The 16,720-nt window shown below is 34.3% G+C and overlaps 2 protein-coding genes across 3 annotated transcripts; one reads left to right on the top strand and one right to left on the bottom strand.

Annotated features, from left to right (window-relative positions):
• The first annotated feature begins 871 nt into the window (after window positions 1-871).
• Window positions 872-6,286, top strand: LOC108752070. Its single transcript, XM_018492682.1, has 12 exons — window positions 872-918; window positions 1,003-1,673; window positions 1,738-1,850; window positions 2,190-4,200; window positions 4,313-4,443; window positions 4,528-4,617; window positions 4,687-4,797; window positions 4,898-5,010; window positions 5,087-5,152; window positions 5,244-5,393; window positions 5,473-5,671; window positions 5,782-6,286. The coding sequence occupies exons 1-11, from the start codon at window positions 913-915 to the stop codon at window positions 5,647-5,649; spliced, it is 3,639 nt and encodes a 1,212-aa protein (XP_018348184.1). The 5' UTR covers window positions 872-912; the 3' UTR covers window positions 5,650-5,671; window positions 5,782-6,286.
• Window positions 6,287-6,462: 176 nt separating this feature from the next.
• Window positions 6,463-16,304, bottom strand: LOC108752036 (transcription elongation factor SPT6). 2 transcript variants are annotated; one of them, XM_018492620.1, is made up of 12 exons: window positions 16,122-16,304; window positions 15,938-16,019; window positions 13,530-13,726; window positions 13,323-13,439; window positions 13,066-13,083; window positions 12,827-12,990; window positions 12,452-12,701; window positions 9,016-12,044; window positions 8,298-8,814; window positions 7,947-8,187; window positions 7,202-7,646; window positions 6,463-7,082 (listed from the first exon to the last, which is right to left on the bottom strand). In XM_018492620.1, exons 1-12 carry the CDS (start codon window positions 16,158-16,160, stop codon window positions 6,878-6,880), a joined length of 5,304 nt encoding a protein of 1,767 aa, XP_018348122.1. In that variant the 5' UTR covers window positions 16,161-16,304; the 3' UTR covers window positions 6,463-6,877. The 2 variants fall into 2 exon arrangements, with proteins under 2 accessions (XP_018348122.1, XP_018348124.1); XM_018492622.1 differs by lacking the exon at window positions 13,066-13,083.
• Between the last annotated feature and the right edge of the window lie 416 nt (window positions 16,305-16,720).

The raw sequence follows: 16,720 nt of genomic DNA, 5'->3' as shown, positions 1-16,720 counted from the left end.
GACGTTTCCGTCAGTTTTTAAGGAATGATTTAAGAAACTGCAACGATAGGGGTGCGTTCTAAAACTTAACTCTTTCAACTCCGAGTATCTGATATCTTTAAAGTGCAGCCACAATAGAAGGAATAAGGAATAAGGAATCCAACCTATCAGAAATCGTGTTTTCCAGTATATCCAATATCTGAATAAGAAGGAATAAGGAATAAGGAATCCAACCTATCAGAAATCGTGTTTTCCAGTATATCCAATATCTGATAGGTTGAAAGCCTTATTCCTTCTATTGTGGCTGCATTTTTATTGTGCAGAGCCCTTCACAGAATCGCGCCCTTGAATTAGTATTTCCAGTATGCAAAAGTTAACATCAATCAACAATGTCAACATTGACTGACATTAATTGGAAAGGGAGAAGGAAACAATAAATCGATTCTGTAAGGACAGTTTGGTATCGTTATATTATCATTACACAGCTTTCTTACCTTGTGAAATACCTGCGTAACGACATTTCGAACTAGTAAAATTGTCATTAAAAAGTTACAGAATAGGCCTACAGGAACGTTTGAGTTTACGAACCAATAGAGTAGGTAAAAAGAATAGTGCCAATGCGTGTGCCTAATGCTGATTGGCTCCGCCATTTAAGCGTAACTGTTGGAAGAAGATGACGTTAGAAAAAGAAAAGGTTAAGACGAGGAATTGCGTTATAAGTATTTGTTGAAAATGCAACTTCCGGTTAATTGGCGCCTATTCTCTTTATATCTACTCTGCGAACCAAACAAAACTATTGCGTTGTCGTAATCATTGTAGTTTTTTTTCTTCCTACTTCTAGTTTTTCTTCGAAAAGTGGAGTTTTTACTTATAAATTTATGCTCTTAATAAAGAATATAACCAAGGACTGATGTCTTCCAATGGCTAATCATCATGAGTGTATGTTTTTGTTAATGTGAAGGTTATAACAATTCTAATTGTTAACTTATGAGCCTACAAACTATATTTTAATGCTTTTCGTAGGTCAAATTTGGAGATCTGGAAACAGATGAACGATTCAAGAAACTGCAACGATCCCTGAAACTAGCTGTACTGCAAAAGGAACATAGCAAGAGTGTACATGATAGAAAACCATCGACAGTAATAACTTGGCCAAGTATTTCCAGTATTAATGCAGATACTTTAGATTCCAGCATCGCAACACCGTTGCAACAAACTTCTTTGCTCAACAGCGAAGTCTTAACTTCCAGCAATAATTTGAGAAATAAATTTTTAAAGAAGAAGAGCCATAATATTAAGCAAGAAGCAATGACTACATCTAGTCTCAAAGAGTACAATGTCAAGAAGGATAATCATGTCGATCGGCTTGCTATGCCACCCCCAATGGGAAACACAATTTATCGTACTGTTCGGGAATCACAAAATGGTGTCCATGCATTGTCGAATTGCAAAAAAGTATTGCCTTCATTTGATTCATCTATATGCTCTTCAACAATAAATACATGTTTGAAGAGCGTTCCTACCTGGATATCCACTAATACAGATGCTGACAGATCTACTGTACAAGAGTATCAGAAAACTTATGTCTCACCGAGTTCTGTTCATAATTCTCAGAATATTGATCGAGTATTTTCGAAATGGAAAGTTACATTAAATAGCTACTACGAATTAATAATTAAAGGAACTTTAGATTGGTAAGTACAAAATAAAACACTGCATTAATATTTAAATGTTAATGTTTATTTTCTTTGCAAACAGTGGTAAGGTTGTACGTAGTAAACCAGTTATAAGAAGATACTCTGCAAAATGTGTTGAATCCAAATACAAGCATGTATATATTCTGACGGGGAATATTATTGATGAAAGAAATGGTAATAATTTGTATAAAATTCATTAAAAATTTATAGTTTACATATTAACTCTCTGTTGATCAAGTTGGACTTTGAAGGCACAGTCAATTTTTTGATTGTATATTCTGATATTTCTGGTAGGTAAATGTATATCTGTAAAAAAAATAAGTAAAATGCAATCCAACTTCTGCGATAATAAACACTCGTTACAGCTATTGTAAGTATGCAAGAATTTTTTTTAATTTTTTATAATTTAAAATATAAAAATCTGCACTGAAACTCAAAGATCCATATTGCTAACAGAAAATACAAAATTCTAATAATTGATAGATGGTTAATAACTTTTACATTTTATTACAGGATTACCAGATTATATTCGCGGAAAATTTTATAATGGTTTTCCTGATGATTGGGAGAACGTTCATCAAATATGGAGGACATATGCTGAGCAAGGATGTCCAGTAACGTTTCGTTGGCCCACCCCTATTACTGACAGTGACGACGATTTAAAAAGCGAATTGACAGATATAACTTATGCACACGTAAAAAATAAGAACACTATTTTTGCAACGAAATCTTATAACTTAAACAAGTCTAATAAGATTGAAAATATGAACGATATATCTAAAGAGAAGGAAATATGTAATTATTCTACTCGTAGTATTCCAAGTTGTGAAAAAAATTCTTCGTTTATAAAGCCTTTTATTTACAATTCTGAAAAAGATATAATACCTGTTGTGCAAACAAAAAATACGAAGTTTTTATGTGATGAAGCTAGTAAACAAAATTTCGATTCCGATATAAATCCACCATGCAATTCTAGGAAAGTGAATAAATTGAAAGATATTCTTCAAGAAGATAAACTGAACATCATTATTAACAATTTGGCAGACAAGAATTGCCCTCCAAAGTACATCAATAAGATTATTGAGATGTTGGATTGTTTGGACTATGCAGTGTCTTACAGAACGGAATCGGAATGCAATAACGATTCGATGATCTCCACGAATCACGAAACATATAAATCAGAAACAATGCCATTGCAAAAGAATTTAGTTCGTGATGACAACCCCGTGAACACTAATAAGCTTCAAAACAAATCGATGGAATTAAAAAACTGCACAAGGGAACATTCCATCGATCCGGAATACAGAAGCATAAAAAATGATTCTAGTATCCAGTTATCGAATTCAGCAAATCTTAGACCGAGACACGACAACAATTCAGATAAATTAGAGAGCGAGATTTATGCGGGTATACGCAAAATATCGATTGAACCAGTTTTAAAAGCTAGAGAATTACCTGGAAAAATATATAAACGTAAAGTGAGAAAGAAAACGACTTATCCGGACACTCAGAAACATGTGACGAATCTGACGTATGATACAAAAGAAACTAAGTCCAGTCATATGACAATGAATGAAGAGAAAAAATTACTTTTAAATGAATCCTGCGTCAGTATAACAGAAGATGAAGTGGGAACAGCATACAATATGAGGAAGTGTCGTCAAACAATACCTATTAATCCAAGATCACAAAAAATGACTTATTCCAGTCGCCGAGAAATAGAGAAAAATTTTGAAATGTATGAGGAAGGCAAATTTGTAACGCATGTGCAAAATAAACATCCAATTAATGCTTTTGACACACAAAGAATTAATTCGGATATTTTTATAAAGAAGCAAAATATTCCATATAGAGTTCAAAACAATGTACATTCACAGTTTGTTTCAGATGTTGATTATACCATCAATTCTGATGTCAACATTGTAAGTTCACGAACAGCGGATAAAAATGTAATAGCATCACCGGCTAAGGTGAACCAAGATATTATAGCAATCAGCGAAAATAATGAGTTTTCTGAAAAATCCAACGTCTCTTCGAAATTATATAGAGAATTTATCGAACAAACGAAAAACGATATTGTGATGAAAAAATCCAAACCTACTATAATCAATTCGGTACCGGTAAATTTGAAGATGAGAATAAGTAAAGAAAACTTGAATACAACTGCCGAGCAATTGCCTTCCAAGATAATCAATAATGATAAACAGAATACAAATGTTCGGCCGTTAGAAAACATTAACAAGAACTTCATGTCAATCGCTTCAAAATCTGTGGTTAATGATTCTCATACGAAGACAATTGACAATAAAAGAGAAGTTTATCCAATGACAAATAACAATAAATTGCATGATATAAATTTTATTAATCCGACGACGAATTCAACAACTGAGCAACCTAAAAGCAGCAAAGAGCGGTATAAAGTTAAAAAAAATTCCAAAATGTTGACTGCGTGGCTGCCAAAAGTAGTATATTATGCGAAATCAAAATCTGGATTAGGTTTAACTTTTCAAGGAAAATTAGTCAAGTAAGTTCTCTTAAATAATAGATATGTCTAATAATCCAATGATTACAATTACATAATATATATAATTAATAATTAAACAATACATTTTATGTTTTTTCTTTTTACTATATAGCGAAGCTGGCCACGTTGTACATAGAAATTATACGACAGACATTGTGCTGAAGCGATTATCAGCGACAGTAATCGAATCAGTGAATCATGAATTTTTTGAACTTCTTGGAAATTTAAATGACAATAAGCATAGTAAAGTATCCGAAATCATTAACGTTATATCATTGTACATTGATAAATATTTGTCAATTAATAATATTGCTTTATTATATTTAGTTATTCCCAAGGAACTTGTAAAACAATGTCGTTATGGGTGTCCTTCGAAGATCGAGCAATTTTGTCTAACTTGGAAAACGTTGCAGCAAGGTAAGTTTCTTAAAATATAATTAACTTTTAATAAATATTATATGTGTTGCATTTATTTTTATTTCCTAGATAATATTCAAGAAATTAGTCAGAAACCTCACGATGCGACAGTGGACTCGTTGAATGCACCTGTTAGTTCGAGGGGTCGTCATATTTTACCTCCATTATGTTACTGGACAGGTGAATAGATTAATAATAAAAATATGAAAAGATAGATTAATTTTTTTACAAAAATAGATAAATAATCTAAAGCTATTTTTTACTATTATTTTTTTTATAGGTGAACGTATAACGTTGAAAGATAACAATCTAGTCTATAGTCCGGGCAATTCACAGAACTCATCACTACGTTCACAAACTAATAACTTAAAAGAAATTCTAAGGAATACTACGGTAACAATTTCTATAATTGCAGAAATATTTACATCCGCTTTTATTATAATTATACATATTTTGTTGTGAAATGTAGGATACTGAAGAAACAAATAAACAAATAATGTCTGAATCAAATACTTCAGATATAAATAAAAATCAAGTAAGTTTGTATAATTATATTTCTGTTAAAAATAAGGTCATTAACAAAAAGTTTATGGATTCTTTTAATTTAAACAATTGTTACTGAAAAGTCTCCAGATCCTAAAAAATCACATAAGGTCAATGCTGCGAACAATGCAAAGAGATCTGATAACTCGAGAAAATTTGTTCGTCACAAACGACGGAAGTTGATGAGCTCTACCGATTCCAGCGAAGAAAAGCTAAAAACATCTTTGCGAAAGGTAACATTGAAATCAATCGAAACAGTCATTTTGCTTATCGTATATTTTCAAGAAAGAAATTATATTGTATTTTTTTTAGCAATGTGTGCGTGATTCTAAGGCAAACAAAAATGTAAATTCAGAATCACGATGTACCATGACATTAAGGAAACGGCAAAATGTGACATGTAATTATTATAAAAGTATTTCGCAATCAGAAGACGCCCTATCGGAGGACGAAGAATCGTTTGTTATCTCGGACGGTAATTCCGTATAAATATTGTGTATATTGATAACAAGTACGCGAAAATTTAATTTAAAAAAAAGTATTTTTCTACATATTTATTATCATATATGTATATATTATCTTATGAATGTTGAATGTTATTTTATTCTTTTTTTTTTGTAGTCGATACAAATACAAAAGATAATCATCTTTCGTCTTTATTCAAGGATTAAATATTAAAATCAACTGCAAGCTTTAACGATGTCAAGTAAATGCCACATTATTTTGAACAATTTAAATATTATACAGATATTTTCTTATAAAGACTTAATGTATATAAGACAGATTTCTATAGAATATCTAGATCGCTAAGGTGCTAGTTATAAATTAGTCTGAGGCAAGTTATGTCATGTGAATCCATATATTCAATATCTTATGAAGTAGCGTTATCGTTTCAATAACTTTAAATTTATTTAAAACGGTCACTATCTCTCTTGAGACCATTTGAAGTACTTTCATTTTTCTGATTGTGACATAGCAGTCCAGGTATTTATGTATAGAAATCTGTAAACAATGCGGTATTTATATTCAAAAGATATTATATTACTGGTACGATAAGTAATTAGATCAATTCTATATATTATGAACATAATGGCATCAATGAAAAATATAAAATATATCTTTGAACAATAATTCAGTTACAATCATTTTTCAATACTATCTTATCAATGCCTGCTAAAATATTATAATTCTAATATAAAATATACATCTTGATGACTAAGATCAAGATAAAGTCTAATAGAAATATTATGATTCTATCTTGACCTTAGTCTTATATTTAATATCTTTCTATAGTGACTGATAAATAAAAACCGTTCGAAAATTATAGTAAATTCCAATTTTTTATTCAAATTATTTTTCTCATTGATGCCATCAATGTGTAGGAAAGTGAATCAAGAAATTGCAGAGCGTGTTCGTGAGGCCTTTATAAAGTTTCCATAAAATTTTATTATGTACATAGGAAAAAACCGCGGAAATATTATATAATAAATAAATTACAGTATAACACCGTAGTTTATAATAACCAATCGATGATTCCTTTCTTGATTCGCAAATCTCGCGTGCAAGAAAGTGGAATTCATTACGCATGTTGCATGTCTACAACGATCAATTCGACGCGAGTGATCGACGATGTTTCGCGATGCGTACTCTTACTATTTCATACATAGCATGATACGAGACGTAATTAATAAATATAAATCAGCTATGCACAATCCCGTTAGCTCTCGTCGTATAAAGGAGTACCATCTCCGCTGAGGGACATACTCCGAGGACTAGAATTCGTGTGTGGAGTACCTCGCGGAGATTTATACGATGGAGTACGTGTAGAGGGTCTACTCCTTCCGGAAGGCGTCGTTCTGCCAGATGATTCGTCATAGCTACGCGGAGTTTTTCTAGACTCTTCGTATCTAGGCGTCGATCCACTGCAAGCATATTTAACCATTGACGATAATCGAACGAAAAACACTGACGTCTTATACATCAACAATTTTCAATTGAAAATGATTGTTATTTAATCCGTGTTTTTACTTATTATACTTACGAGACTCGAGGACCGCTTTTTAAACGTGCCCATGCTTCGGCGGCCTTCTTCCAATCCATGGGATCACCGGAAGGAGTAGATATGGGTGGTGTAGGTCTGTGCGATTGAGCAGATCTGTGATGGCTGGGTGTCATCGAGGGCGGCGGCGGATGTACAAAGGGCCCTTGATGATGGCTAGGGGTTTGTTGACCGTATCTGGGAGTAGGCTGGCTATGATGCGGCGTATGATGCGGCGTCTGGTACGGGGTCATAAACGGAGTTTGACCAGACGGCGTGTACGGCGTATTGGGATACGTGTGTCCTCCGCCATAGCCGGTAGTACTAGCCGCTCCTGGGGTGTGTGGCGGATAATGATGTGGCGTTTGATTCGCCACTTGTGATAACGAGTGCAACATGTGATGTGGAAGATTCTGTGCAACTCGTTGTATTGCTTCTTGATTCATTCCTAAAACAGTAGCAATTGTAATAGTAATTAACACATATATTTGTATATTTTATCTTATTTATGACAAAATCGTGTGTTCATACTTGTGCGTTTTATTTTATTTCAACGAATGTATGCAAAAAATAAGTAAAATAATTGATAACAGAATGTGCGTGCGTGTGTGTGTGTGTGTGTGTGTGTGTGTGTGTGTGAATAGAATGATTTAATTTTGAAAAAAAGTTTTTTTTAAAATGAAATATAACAATTTGATCTATACTATGATTTAAGAGTGACTGACAATAGTTTACAATGTAGACTTACCGCTGACTGTTCCTGGCGTAGTAGTGTAAGGTGTTCTAGAAGTCATCGCACCACGCGGTGTACTAGGAGTGGATTGTCCAGGAACGGGATCCCTAAAATGTTCCTTGAACCAGCGCAATAGGTCGCTCACTCTACCGAACATCTGCGCCCGAAATCTGAAGCCTTCGGATGTTACTGTGACATACTCGTGACGGCAACGAGTGCGTGGCAGATATGAGAGTAAGAATTTTCCAGGATAAGTCTATGAAAGAAAAACAAACGAAATTGTTTTTAAATTAAAAATAAAAAGATTTTCAGAAAAATGTTATGTTACATAAAAGTAAAAAATTAGTTGTATATACACTTATTTACCTTAGCTGCTGATATGATATATGGAATTCCATTAGGATTCTCCTTTTTCTGTTCTTTTAATATTTCCTCCGCTTTATCCTTGATTCCCTCTACAGTGGGCTTGTAGTATTTGAAATCCAGCAATTCAGAGGCATAAGCGGCCATAGGATTTACATGTCGAGCGATAATCTCGTCTAGATCTTCAAATTCCTCGTTGCCTATCCACAGGCTTTGTCCCAATGAAAAAGCATTCTCTTTACCCTCTTCACGAACGTCAATGTGCTGTAAAATGTCATCAGTAACTTTCCACGTGACTGTCAAATGGTCGGCGCCTTTGCTGCTCGGTCTCACTATTGCTTCGCCCTGCTTCATTGTCTGCATTAATTTTACAGTCTCGGCGAAACTGATATTATGGAAGGATGGATGGACGATAACGCGTTTCACATAAATCTGCCGCTGTTTTGCCTTCTTCGCGTCCTCTTCTACCTTAATATCTCTTTGCTCGGATTCGGTGTCATAAAATGGATCTCGCTGTGGCCTGCATTAAATTACAATTTATAATAATGTATACGGTAATATATTTTTTTTAAATTATATCACTCTATATTTTAAACTAAGAAATATGATTTTTTTCTATTTTTGCAAACTTTATTGATGATTGTAAAGACGATAGATCTAAATAGAAATAGACTTTATTTATTTATTAACATTATTTTATATGTTTATATAATCTACTCACCTCCATTCATGATTTTTATCAGCGAGATCGCTGCTCTTGCTGGTACATTCGACACTGAATCGGTCTACCTCGATTTTAATGATCCGGCAATGAATGATCTGTCCCATACCGACTCTCTCGCAGGGGTTTGCGACGTGCCGGTCCGACAAATTCTTGATGTGAATATAACCGGAGATACCATTGTCCAGTCGCAGTCTCACGCCGGTAGCTTTACCTGGACAAGCGCCAGCATCGAAGTGATTCCACACCTCCGACAATTCGGGAAAGTCGTTCTTCAAGCAGAAAGGACATTGCCACAGACCAGTCTCTTCGTTTCGCACCGGATTCGCCTGATCAAGCTGATCGCCCTGTGGTTTTCGATGACTGATGCCGACCACGGTAGCTAACACTAGCTTGCCGACGTAAAAAGTCTCGGGTGTTTCCTTTGTCAAAACATCGAACAATTTTTCCGCGCTCGACGATTGATATAATACACGGAGATCTTTGTATCGGCTGTTTAACTCGGCTCTGATATCGTAGAGAGTAACGCATTTATTACCGAAACCTTGCCGCTCGAGTTCTTCTGCGAAAGCGTCGAGATCCAAATCTTTCAAGCGTTCTGGCGATTCAAGTATCTCCTCCAAAGCGCCAGCAGGATTGGCGTCCTCGTCGTCATATTCCAGTGCATCAACTGCCATCTTTCTGGCCCATTCATAAGTCTCGGGATGTACGCGTGAACCGTCGAGCACTTCTACATACGCTTCGGTACTGTCGCCAAGGCTATTAGTGTCGATTTTGATGAATCCAGCGCAATTGATGAATACTTTTGGTCCCATATGACATGCTGTAACTAACTGCGTTCTGTTCTCTAATCGTTGATTTGTTTGCTTCAGCATCTTGATCAATGCCTGACCCTTTCGTGGACCAAGACCGCAAACAAATTGAACAAGATTGCCACAGTATGCTTGTTGGACTGCCTTATTCACATCTACGCCAACTTCATTCACGCGATTTACGAATTCCAAATATAGATTTTCTAACAGTTCTTCCTTAGGTAACTGATCCTGCAAATTGTGATATTTGAGACAGAGAATCTCTTCGTCAGCCGTACATAATTGTGAGAACTCCACTAGTGGATCCTGCATCCTTCTCGCCAACGAAATAGCCTGACGTAACAGCTCCGGATAATCCCGGAACTCCGAATTCCCTTTGTTACTATTGGCGTAGATCTTGGCGAGTTCGTTGTCGCATATCTCCACCTGGATATTAGGAAACTGTTCTTCTTCCGACAAATGTGTGATACACTCCTTGATATCAGCAGCGATCATCATTGCTTCCCGAGACTCACCAGCCACCACGATCACATGTGGTTTCTTCGTGGCTATAAAGTTCTTTAACGCTAGTAAATCGGCCTCCTTCAGCGTCTTCTCGTTTTCGCGATAACTGTTCTTGCGCTTCATCAAATGCGGTAAGCGTAGGTAATCCGTACATTCTCCATCAGCCGCGATCAAACAGGTAAAAGCTGCCTGCGAATAATCAGGCACGTAAGACAAGCCCATGACGCGCAGGCCTTTACTGGTGTCCCATTCCTCATCCTCCTCTTCAGGGAACTCACAGCTGTATGGCGCGACCTTAATCCAATTGTACATCTTGCGGCAACACGAGCGCATCACGCATTCCTTCGCCTCAGCGATTAAATTTGCGCGCAACTCTTTCTTTAGATGTGGTATTACCATGCGATTAAGAGCGATTTCAACGCTGCCTACACGCAAAGCATTCCAATCTTGTACGAGTTTGCTGAACTCATCACGGCAATAGAGTTGTTTCATTTCGTCGACATAGTTATTGCTGGTGTTACCCTCAATAGTGTCACTGAGTGTAATCGTAATGAGTTTGTCCTCTTCGGCAATCATCAGATTCAAGAATTGAACGCCTACTAGATCACGCACTGGCTTGTCCTTCAGATATTTCATTGTGTAGATTGGATGATTCTCATCGATCTCTTTAATGCCCTTCTTCGTTGGCTTCACGGACATCTTAGCGCGTTCCATGTACATCTCACGCACGCATTTACGCACGAGCGGCTCGCGTGCCAATTGAATTGCCACCATCAGCTGAGCAGCCTTCAATACTTCTTCTGCGGCCTTAAATCGCGAACTGGAGTACTCGGTCGCGATTGTCGTTGGCTCGGTCGGCTCTTGATCCACCTCGTGACGCTGATAATTATCACGCAGATTCTCGGCGTAGTGTTCGGGTGTTAGGCCAAACTTTTTCGCTAGACTATCCAAACCGGCCTTCCGACAGATTGAGTACGGGCCGCTTCTAACAGCTTGCTTCAGCGTATCGTCGACTTCTTCTTCCTCTGGTATTTCTTCCTCCTCCGGTGGATCCTCTCCATTTTCTTCTGCCTCAGCAATTTGTTGTTTACGTCGCTGAATCCTCTCTTCACGTCGTGCTTGCTTCTCCTTCTGTCGCACGGATTCCTGCATCGCCTGAATCTCATGACTATAATACAACATAAAATGATTATAGACATCATTGAGCTCTTCACTTGTCTGCACATTCTTCAGTCGCTCAATGTCGTCGTCTTTAATCACTCGTACATTATCTGGCAACGGTGCGTCTGGATTCTTCATGATTTCATCCAGTTGATAATTGCGCATCTTATTAAATAGTTTGAGCAGGTTCTCTTTCCGTTGGCTCAACTGACACCATTTCGCGTCAAACTTATAAACTTTCCACAAGTCATTAATGTTCAACTCGGGCAACACATACTCCTTTCTATAGAAAGATATAAAAGGAACTTCAAAGTGTTGATTGCGCATAAAGTCCAAGGCTTTCTTGATCTTGCCGATAGTCTGTGGTCCTTTTCGTGCTCGTTCCTTAGCCTCAGCATTCAAGTGGGCATCCTGAATGGAGACTGTAGGCTTGCAAAATGCTTGCTTATAGATCCATTCTGCTTCGAGATCTAGTTCATCAGAACCTTCCTGAACTGATGTGACTGGTACAGATCTAAGTTGCATTCTTTCTGGTATATCTGTATTACGTATCTGCAATTTTGAAACAGATTTCATAAGTGATAGATTTGGAAACAATGTAGCTATTTATAAATATACAATAACGTTTATCGCATTTTTTAGACGACAAAACATCGTTACTATTTATATGTACTTTCTATATATATTTTTTGTGTTAAATTAAAAGATGTAATACAAAATTTCTGTATTATAATTCAAATTTAATTATTAATTCTTATATCATGTATCTCAATATAGAAATTAAAAATTTTTTATATTATAATACTTCTCTATATTGTAATATTTTCGAAAACTATGTAAAATATAGAAAAACTAAATATTTAAAAATTTAATATAAGAATTATAAAAAAAATATGTTACATTTATCCAACGCTGCTGATAATTGTTGTTTAGCATTACTACATATTATTATGTCGTACCTCATTATCCATATCAGTAAAGTGACCGCGTTTCAATTCACTAGGCTCATAAATCTCGAAGATACTCTTCCTCGTGGTCTTTTTCTTCAATTGCTTCTTCGGTCGCCGCGGTCGTTCAATATCAACATCTTCATCCATGTATTCATCCTCTTCTTCTTCCTCTTCTTCCTCATAATCCTCTTCGCCATATTTATCGAATTCATTATAATCAAAATCAACACCAAAAATGTCCTGTGCTTCTTGCAATGCTCTATAGACAAGAAAAAAATATTCTTTTTTATCTAAATGATAATTTTTATACTTATGCTAATAGATAGATGTTAATAAAGATATTTTATAAGACATTTTAAAAAGTCATTAAATATCACAACGTACGCATCAGAAAATATTGGTTTCTTTTTCTTTCTTTTCTCTGCGATAGGTCTACCATCATCGTCAACAATAAAATCATCCGCATCAGTGTATTCGCCTTCATCACTACCTTCCTCAAAGGTATCCGCCTCCGGTCTATGACTTCGTTCACTCCGTCTTTCGTCCTCCTAAGAGCAATACAAAGAAATAAATAAAAATATTACACTTTTGTATATCGCAGACCTTACACAAACATTACATACCGTAATAACATCCCTTTCCTAATATAGTATGCATGTGTTTTAACAAATACAGATGTGATACATATACATAGATAAGCGTTTGTTATAATTGTATAATTGTATAATTTATGTACAAAAAATAAGAATTCAACAAGAAGCAACAGAGTACACATTACATAAACAAATATTGCAGACAATATGTTATGTAACTTTTTAAGTATTTAAATTAACACTCAAAATTAACATTGTATCGAATTTAATATATTCATGTAACTTACATCTCCGGAACCTTCAAACAATTCATTCGCAATAGCGTCCCTTTCTTCGTCTGCTTCTTTTTCTTGTTCTTCCTCTGATTCCTCATCTTGGATTCTTCGAAGACGTTTAAAACGTTTCTGTAATGCAAAGTAAAATATTTAATATTGTTTAATCAACATTCTCTCTATTTTTTTTTTAAGAATAATCCAAGATGTATAGAAACATACTCTTTCAAGCTTAACGCCTAAATTTTCTTCAATCAGATCGTAGTCTTCATCTTCCAAGCGATCATCAAAATCCTCATCATCACTTTTCTTACGCTTTTTATGATGATCAGAACCGTCACTGTCTTCACCTTCACTTTCCTCTATAGGATTGTCATCTATCAAATCTTTCAGTTCCTCGCGCAACTGATCCTCATCATCTATAAAATATATCATATCAATGTTGCACACCATATGTATACATATGTACATATGCAAATAAATTATAATTTCAAAAATTAATATAAATTAAATATGATGCATTAGAAGTAAATCTTTTTTAATTAACTAAGTATATATATAAAAAGAAACAGAAAAAAAATAATGGTCCATATATTCACAGATTCAAAATATGTTTATATTGTATACATACAGATACATACATAAGTATATAAATAAATAACAATTAAAAAAATTAATATTAGATATAATATATTAGAAGCTAATCTAATTAACTCTAAGTACATATATAAAAAAAGTAATAGCAGTATTTATCCTTATTATCTATAAAATATATGTATATAGCATGTTAATGCTATACATTACTATATAGAGATTAATCATTTAAAAAGTTAAAAAAAATTTTTTTTTAACTTTTTAAATGCTTAATATATTGTTTTTTATGTTTTGCTTTAAAAATGCTAAACAAAATTTAAGTAGTATTAAGTAACATTCTGTAATCAAATGTCTTTTAAAAAGTGATTTATATGTTGTATTGTATCAAATGGAGACTTTTAAAAATAGATTAGAGCAAAAAAATGAAATATTATTTAAAAAAAAACATTGTTTTCCCTAATGCCAGGTTTTTTCCTAGGAAAATAACACTAAAAGGTTCTCTACATAGAAGTCGTAGACGGTCGTAGAGTCTTAAGTCGTTAAGTCATAGGAAACTGACCAATTCTAATCGAGTATTCTCCTTATATTTGATTGTAATTAGTTGGTTTTCTGGCATTTAAAAGGTTAAAAAAAACATAAGCTTAAAATAATAATGAACATTTTTATGAAAGTGGAAACATGCAAGATAAAAAATTAGTAATCAGAATCAGAAAAAATCTCCGTAAACATTCAATTTTATTATTTACTTCACACAAGATAATATCTATTGAAAATATAATGTAAATTGTAAATAAAGTATCATTGAATAAAGCAATGCTTGCAATGCTTTTTGCAACATCAAATAAAGCAATTTCACATTACAAGTTCTTTAAGTCTTTTACTTTTAAAATCTTTTAGACAATTTTTTTTTTAGCAACTCGATACAATTTCATGTGCTGCTATTCCAGCGACTGAAATTTTGTAGTACAAAGCGTCAAACACTCAAACACTGTTGACGGTGCTGCTGCATCCCGTCGATCAGATTAAACAGTGTTAACCAAGATATATGTAACCTAATCTATTCATTTCCTTCACTGCTGATCCAGATGAAAGAATTCCAGAAAAAATGCAGTTGGAATAACTTAATTGCTAATAATAATTTGAGATGTTGCTCTAATAGTTCTATAACAAAAGTCATTATTTGATCTTTTTTGTCATTGAAACAGTCAGTATGAGTAGCTAGTGAAAATGCATCTTAAGAGTGTTACTTCATTTGTGCGTTTTTGTCGTATGACAAACGTGTACAGAACAGAGAGATCTTTGGATCTCTCTATCCCATAACCAATCAACAGGCTTGAAAATTTATTGTGCGACAAAAACACACAAATGAAATATCACCCTAATTCTTATTTCATTCACGTAGCATGGAACATTCCAGCAACATTGTTAGAACGCTATGTTTTCCATGCTATGTTCCATGCTATCTGCATTCAACAATGTTGAAATATTCTTTCCTACTTACTAAGAAGTATTTTTATACAAATCTTGTATATATAAATTAAAAATTTTTTAACATTAGTAAAAGAATCTCTCTGAGGCTCTGTTTTGTATATTGCTAGTATTGAAAATTTATAGTATACATAAACAAAAATTTTCAATACCGATAATATATATCAGAACATGGCCCGATTTAACTAATTATTAATAAATAATAAAAATAATTCTAAACAGATTTAGTTAAATAACTTTTATTGAGTGCAATAATAAATTAAAAAGAGAAAGCAGATAATAAAGGAGAAAAGGGAAAGGAAACAAATAAATCAGGACAACAAAGAGATGAAAGAATAAAAAAAAAGGGGAAAAGAAATAAACGAAATATTCTGAGACTACTAAATAAAAATTAACAATTACTTTTAGAGCGGATTTTAGAAGTTCCATGTCCAATTAAAAACAGCAAACTACGGAATAATTGGATCAGTTTATCATCAATAAATCGGCATCTATCAAGAATCATATACATAAAAAAACCGCGAAAGGTTCGCGCCGACTTTCCTTACCTTCCTCCTCGTCGTCGCTCTCCTCCACCGCTTTCAACTTCCTCAGTTTTTTCTTCTCATTCTGATCCAACTCCTCCTCACCCTATAATACAGGACACGTTATTAGCACCAAATCGTTGCAGCGCTTCGTCGTACAAGAGTTTAGGACCTCTCATGGCGAGAAAATGGAAAGAAAAGACTTTACCTCGCTCACGTCCGCTTCAGAGTCGAGATACTCTGCCATGCTTCAGAGTAATGACGACCTAATCTCGTCAAAAATTTCGTATGCGTTGCTTCGTCTCTGTTTTAAAAGATCGGCAACACGAAAAAATTACAAGATCCTTCAACATCTACCTTCTCCCATGTTCTTTCATGGAATGGTGGAATGGCCGGAGTAATATCAGAAAGAGTAAAAGATGAGGTAGATGAACGATATAAGAATATAAGGTATGGCCTAGTTTACATCGTACACTTGATATGAGTACTAACTAGTAACTTTCTGAATGATCTTAATTTCGGCGATATGTTGAAATATATACATGATATATGTATTTAATTAATCATTATGATGCATATTGTACCAATTTAGTAGATTTATATCATTCTTTAAATACATTACTAAAATTAAAATAATTTAATAGAAAGTTACTAGTTAGTACGTGTATCAAGTGCACGATGTAAACTAGGCCTATTTCATTTTCGAGATTGTGTATTAATTTTCGAATTGTGCATTCTGGAACATGGCAACTGCTTTTTGATCAATCAAAACGTTGCCTCAAAATTGTAAAAAGGAATATTGGTCTA

This window comes from Trachymyrmex septentrionalis, unplaced genomic scaffold (assembly GCF_001594115.1).
Source record: "Trachymyrmex septentrionalis isolate Tsep2-gDNA-1 unplaced genomic scaffold, Tsep1.0 scaffold53, whole genome shotgun sequence".
NCBI classification, from domain to species: Eukaryota; Metazoa; Arthropoda; class Insecta; order Hymenoptera; family Formicidae; genus Trachymyrmex; species Trachymyrmex septentrionalis.
The sequence above is the reverse complement of the archived record's forward strand: the minus strand, read 5'-3'. Positions and strand labels throughout refer to the sequence as shown.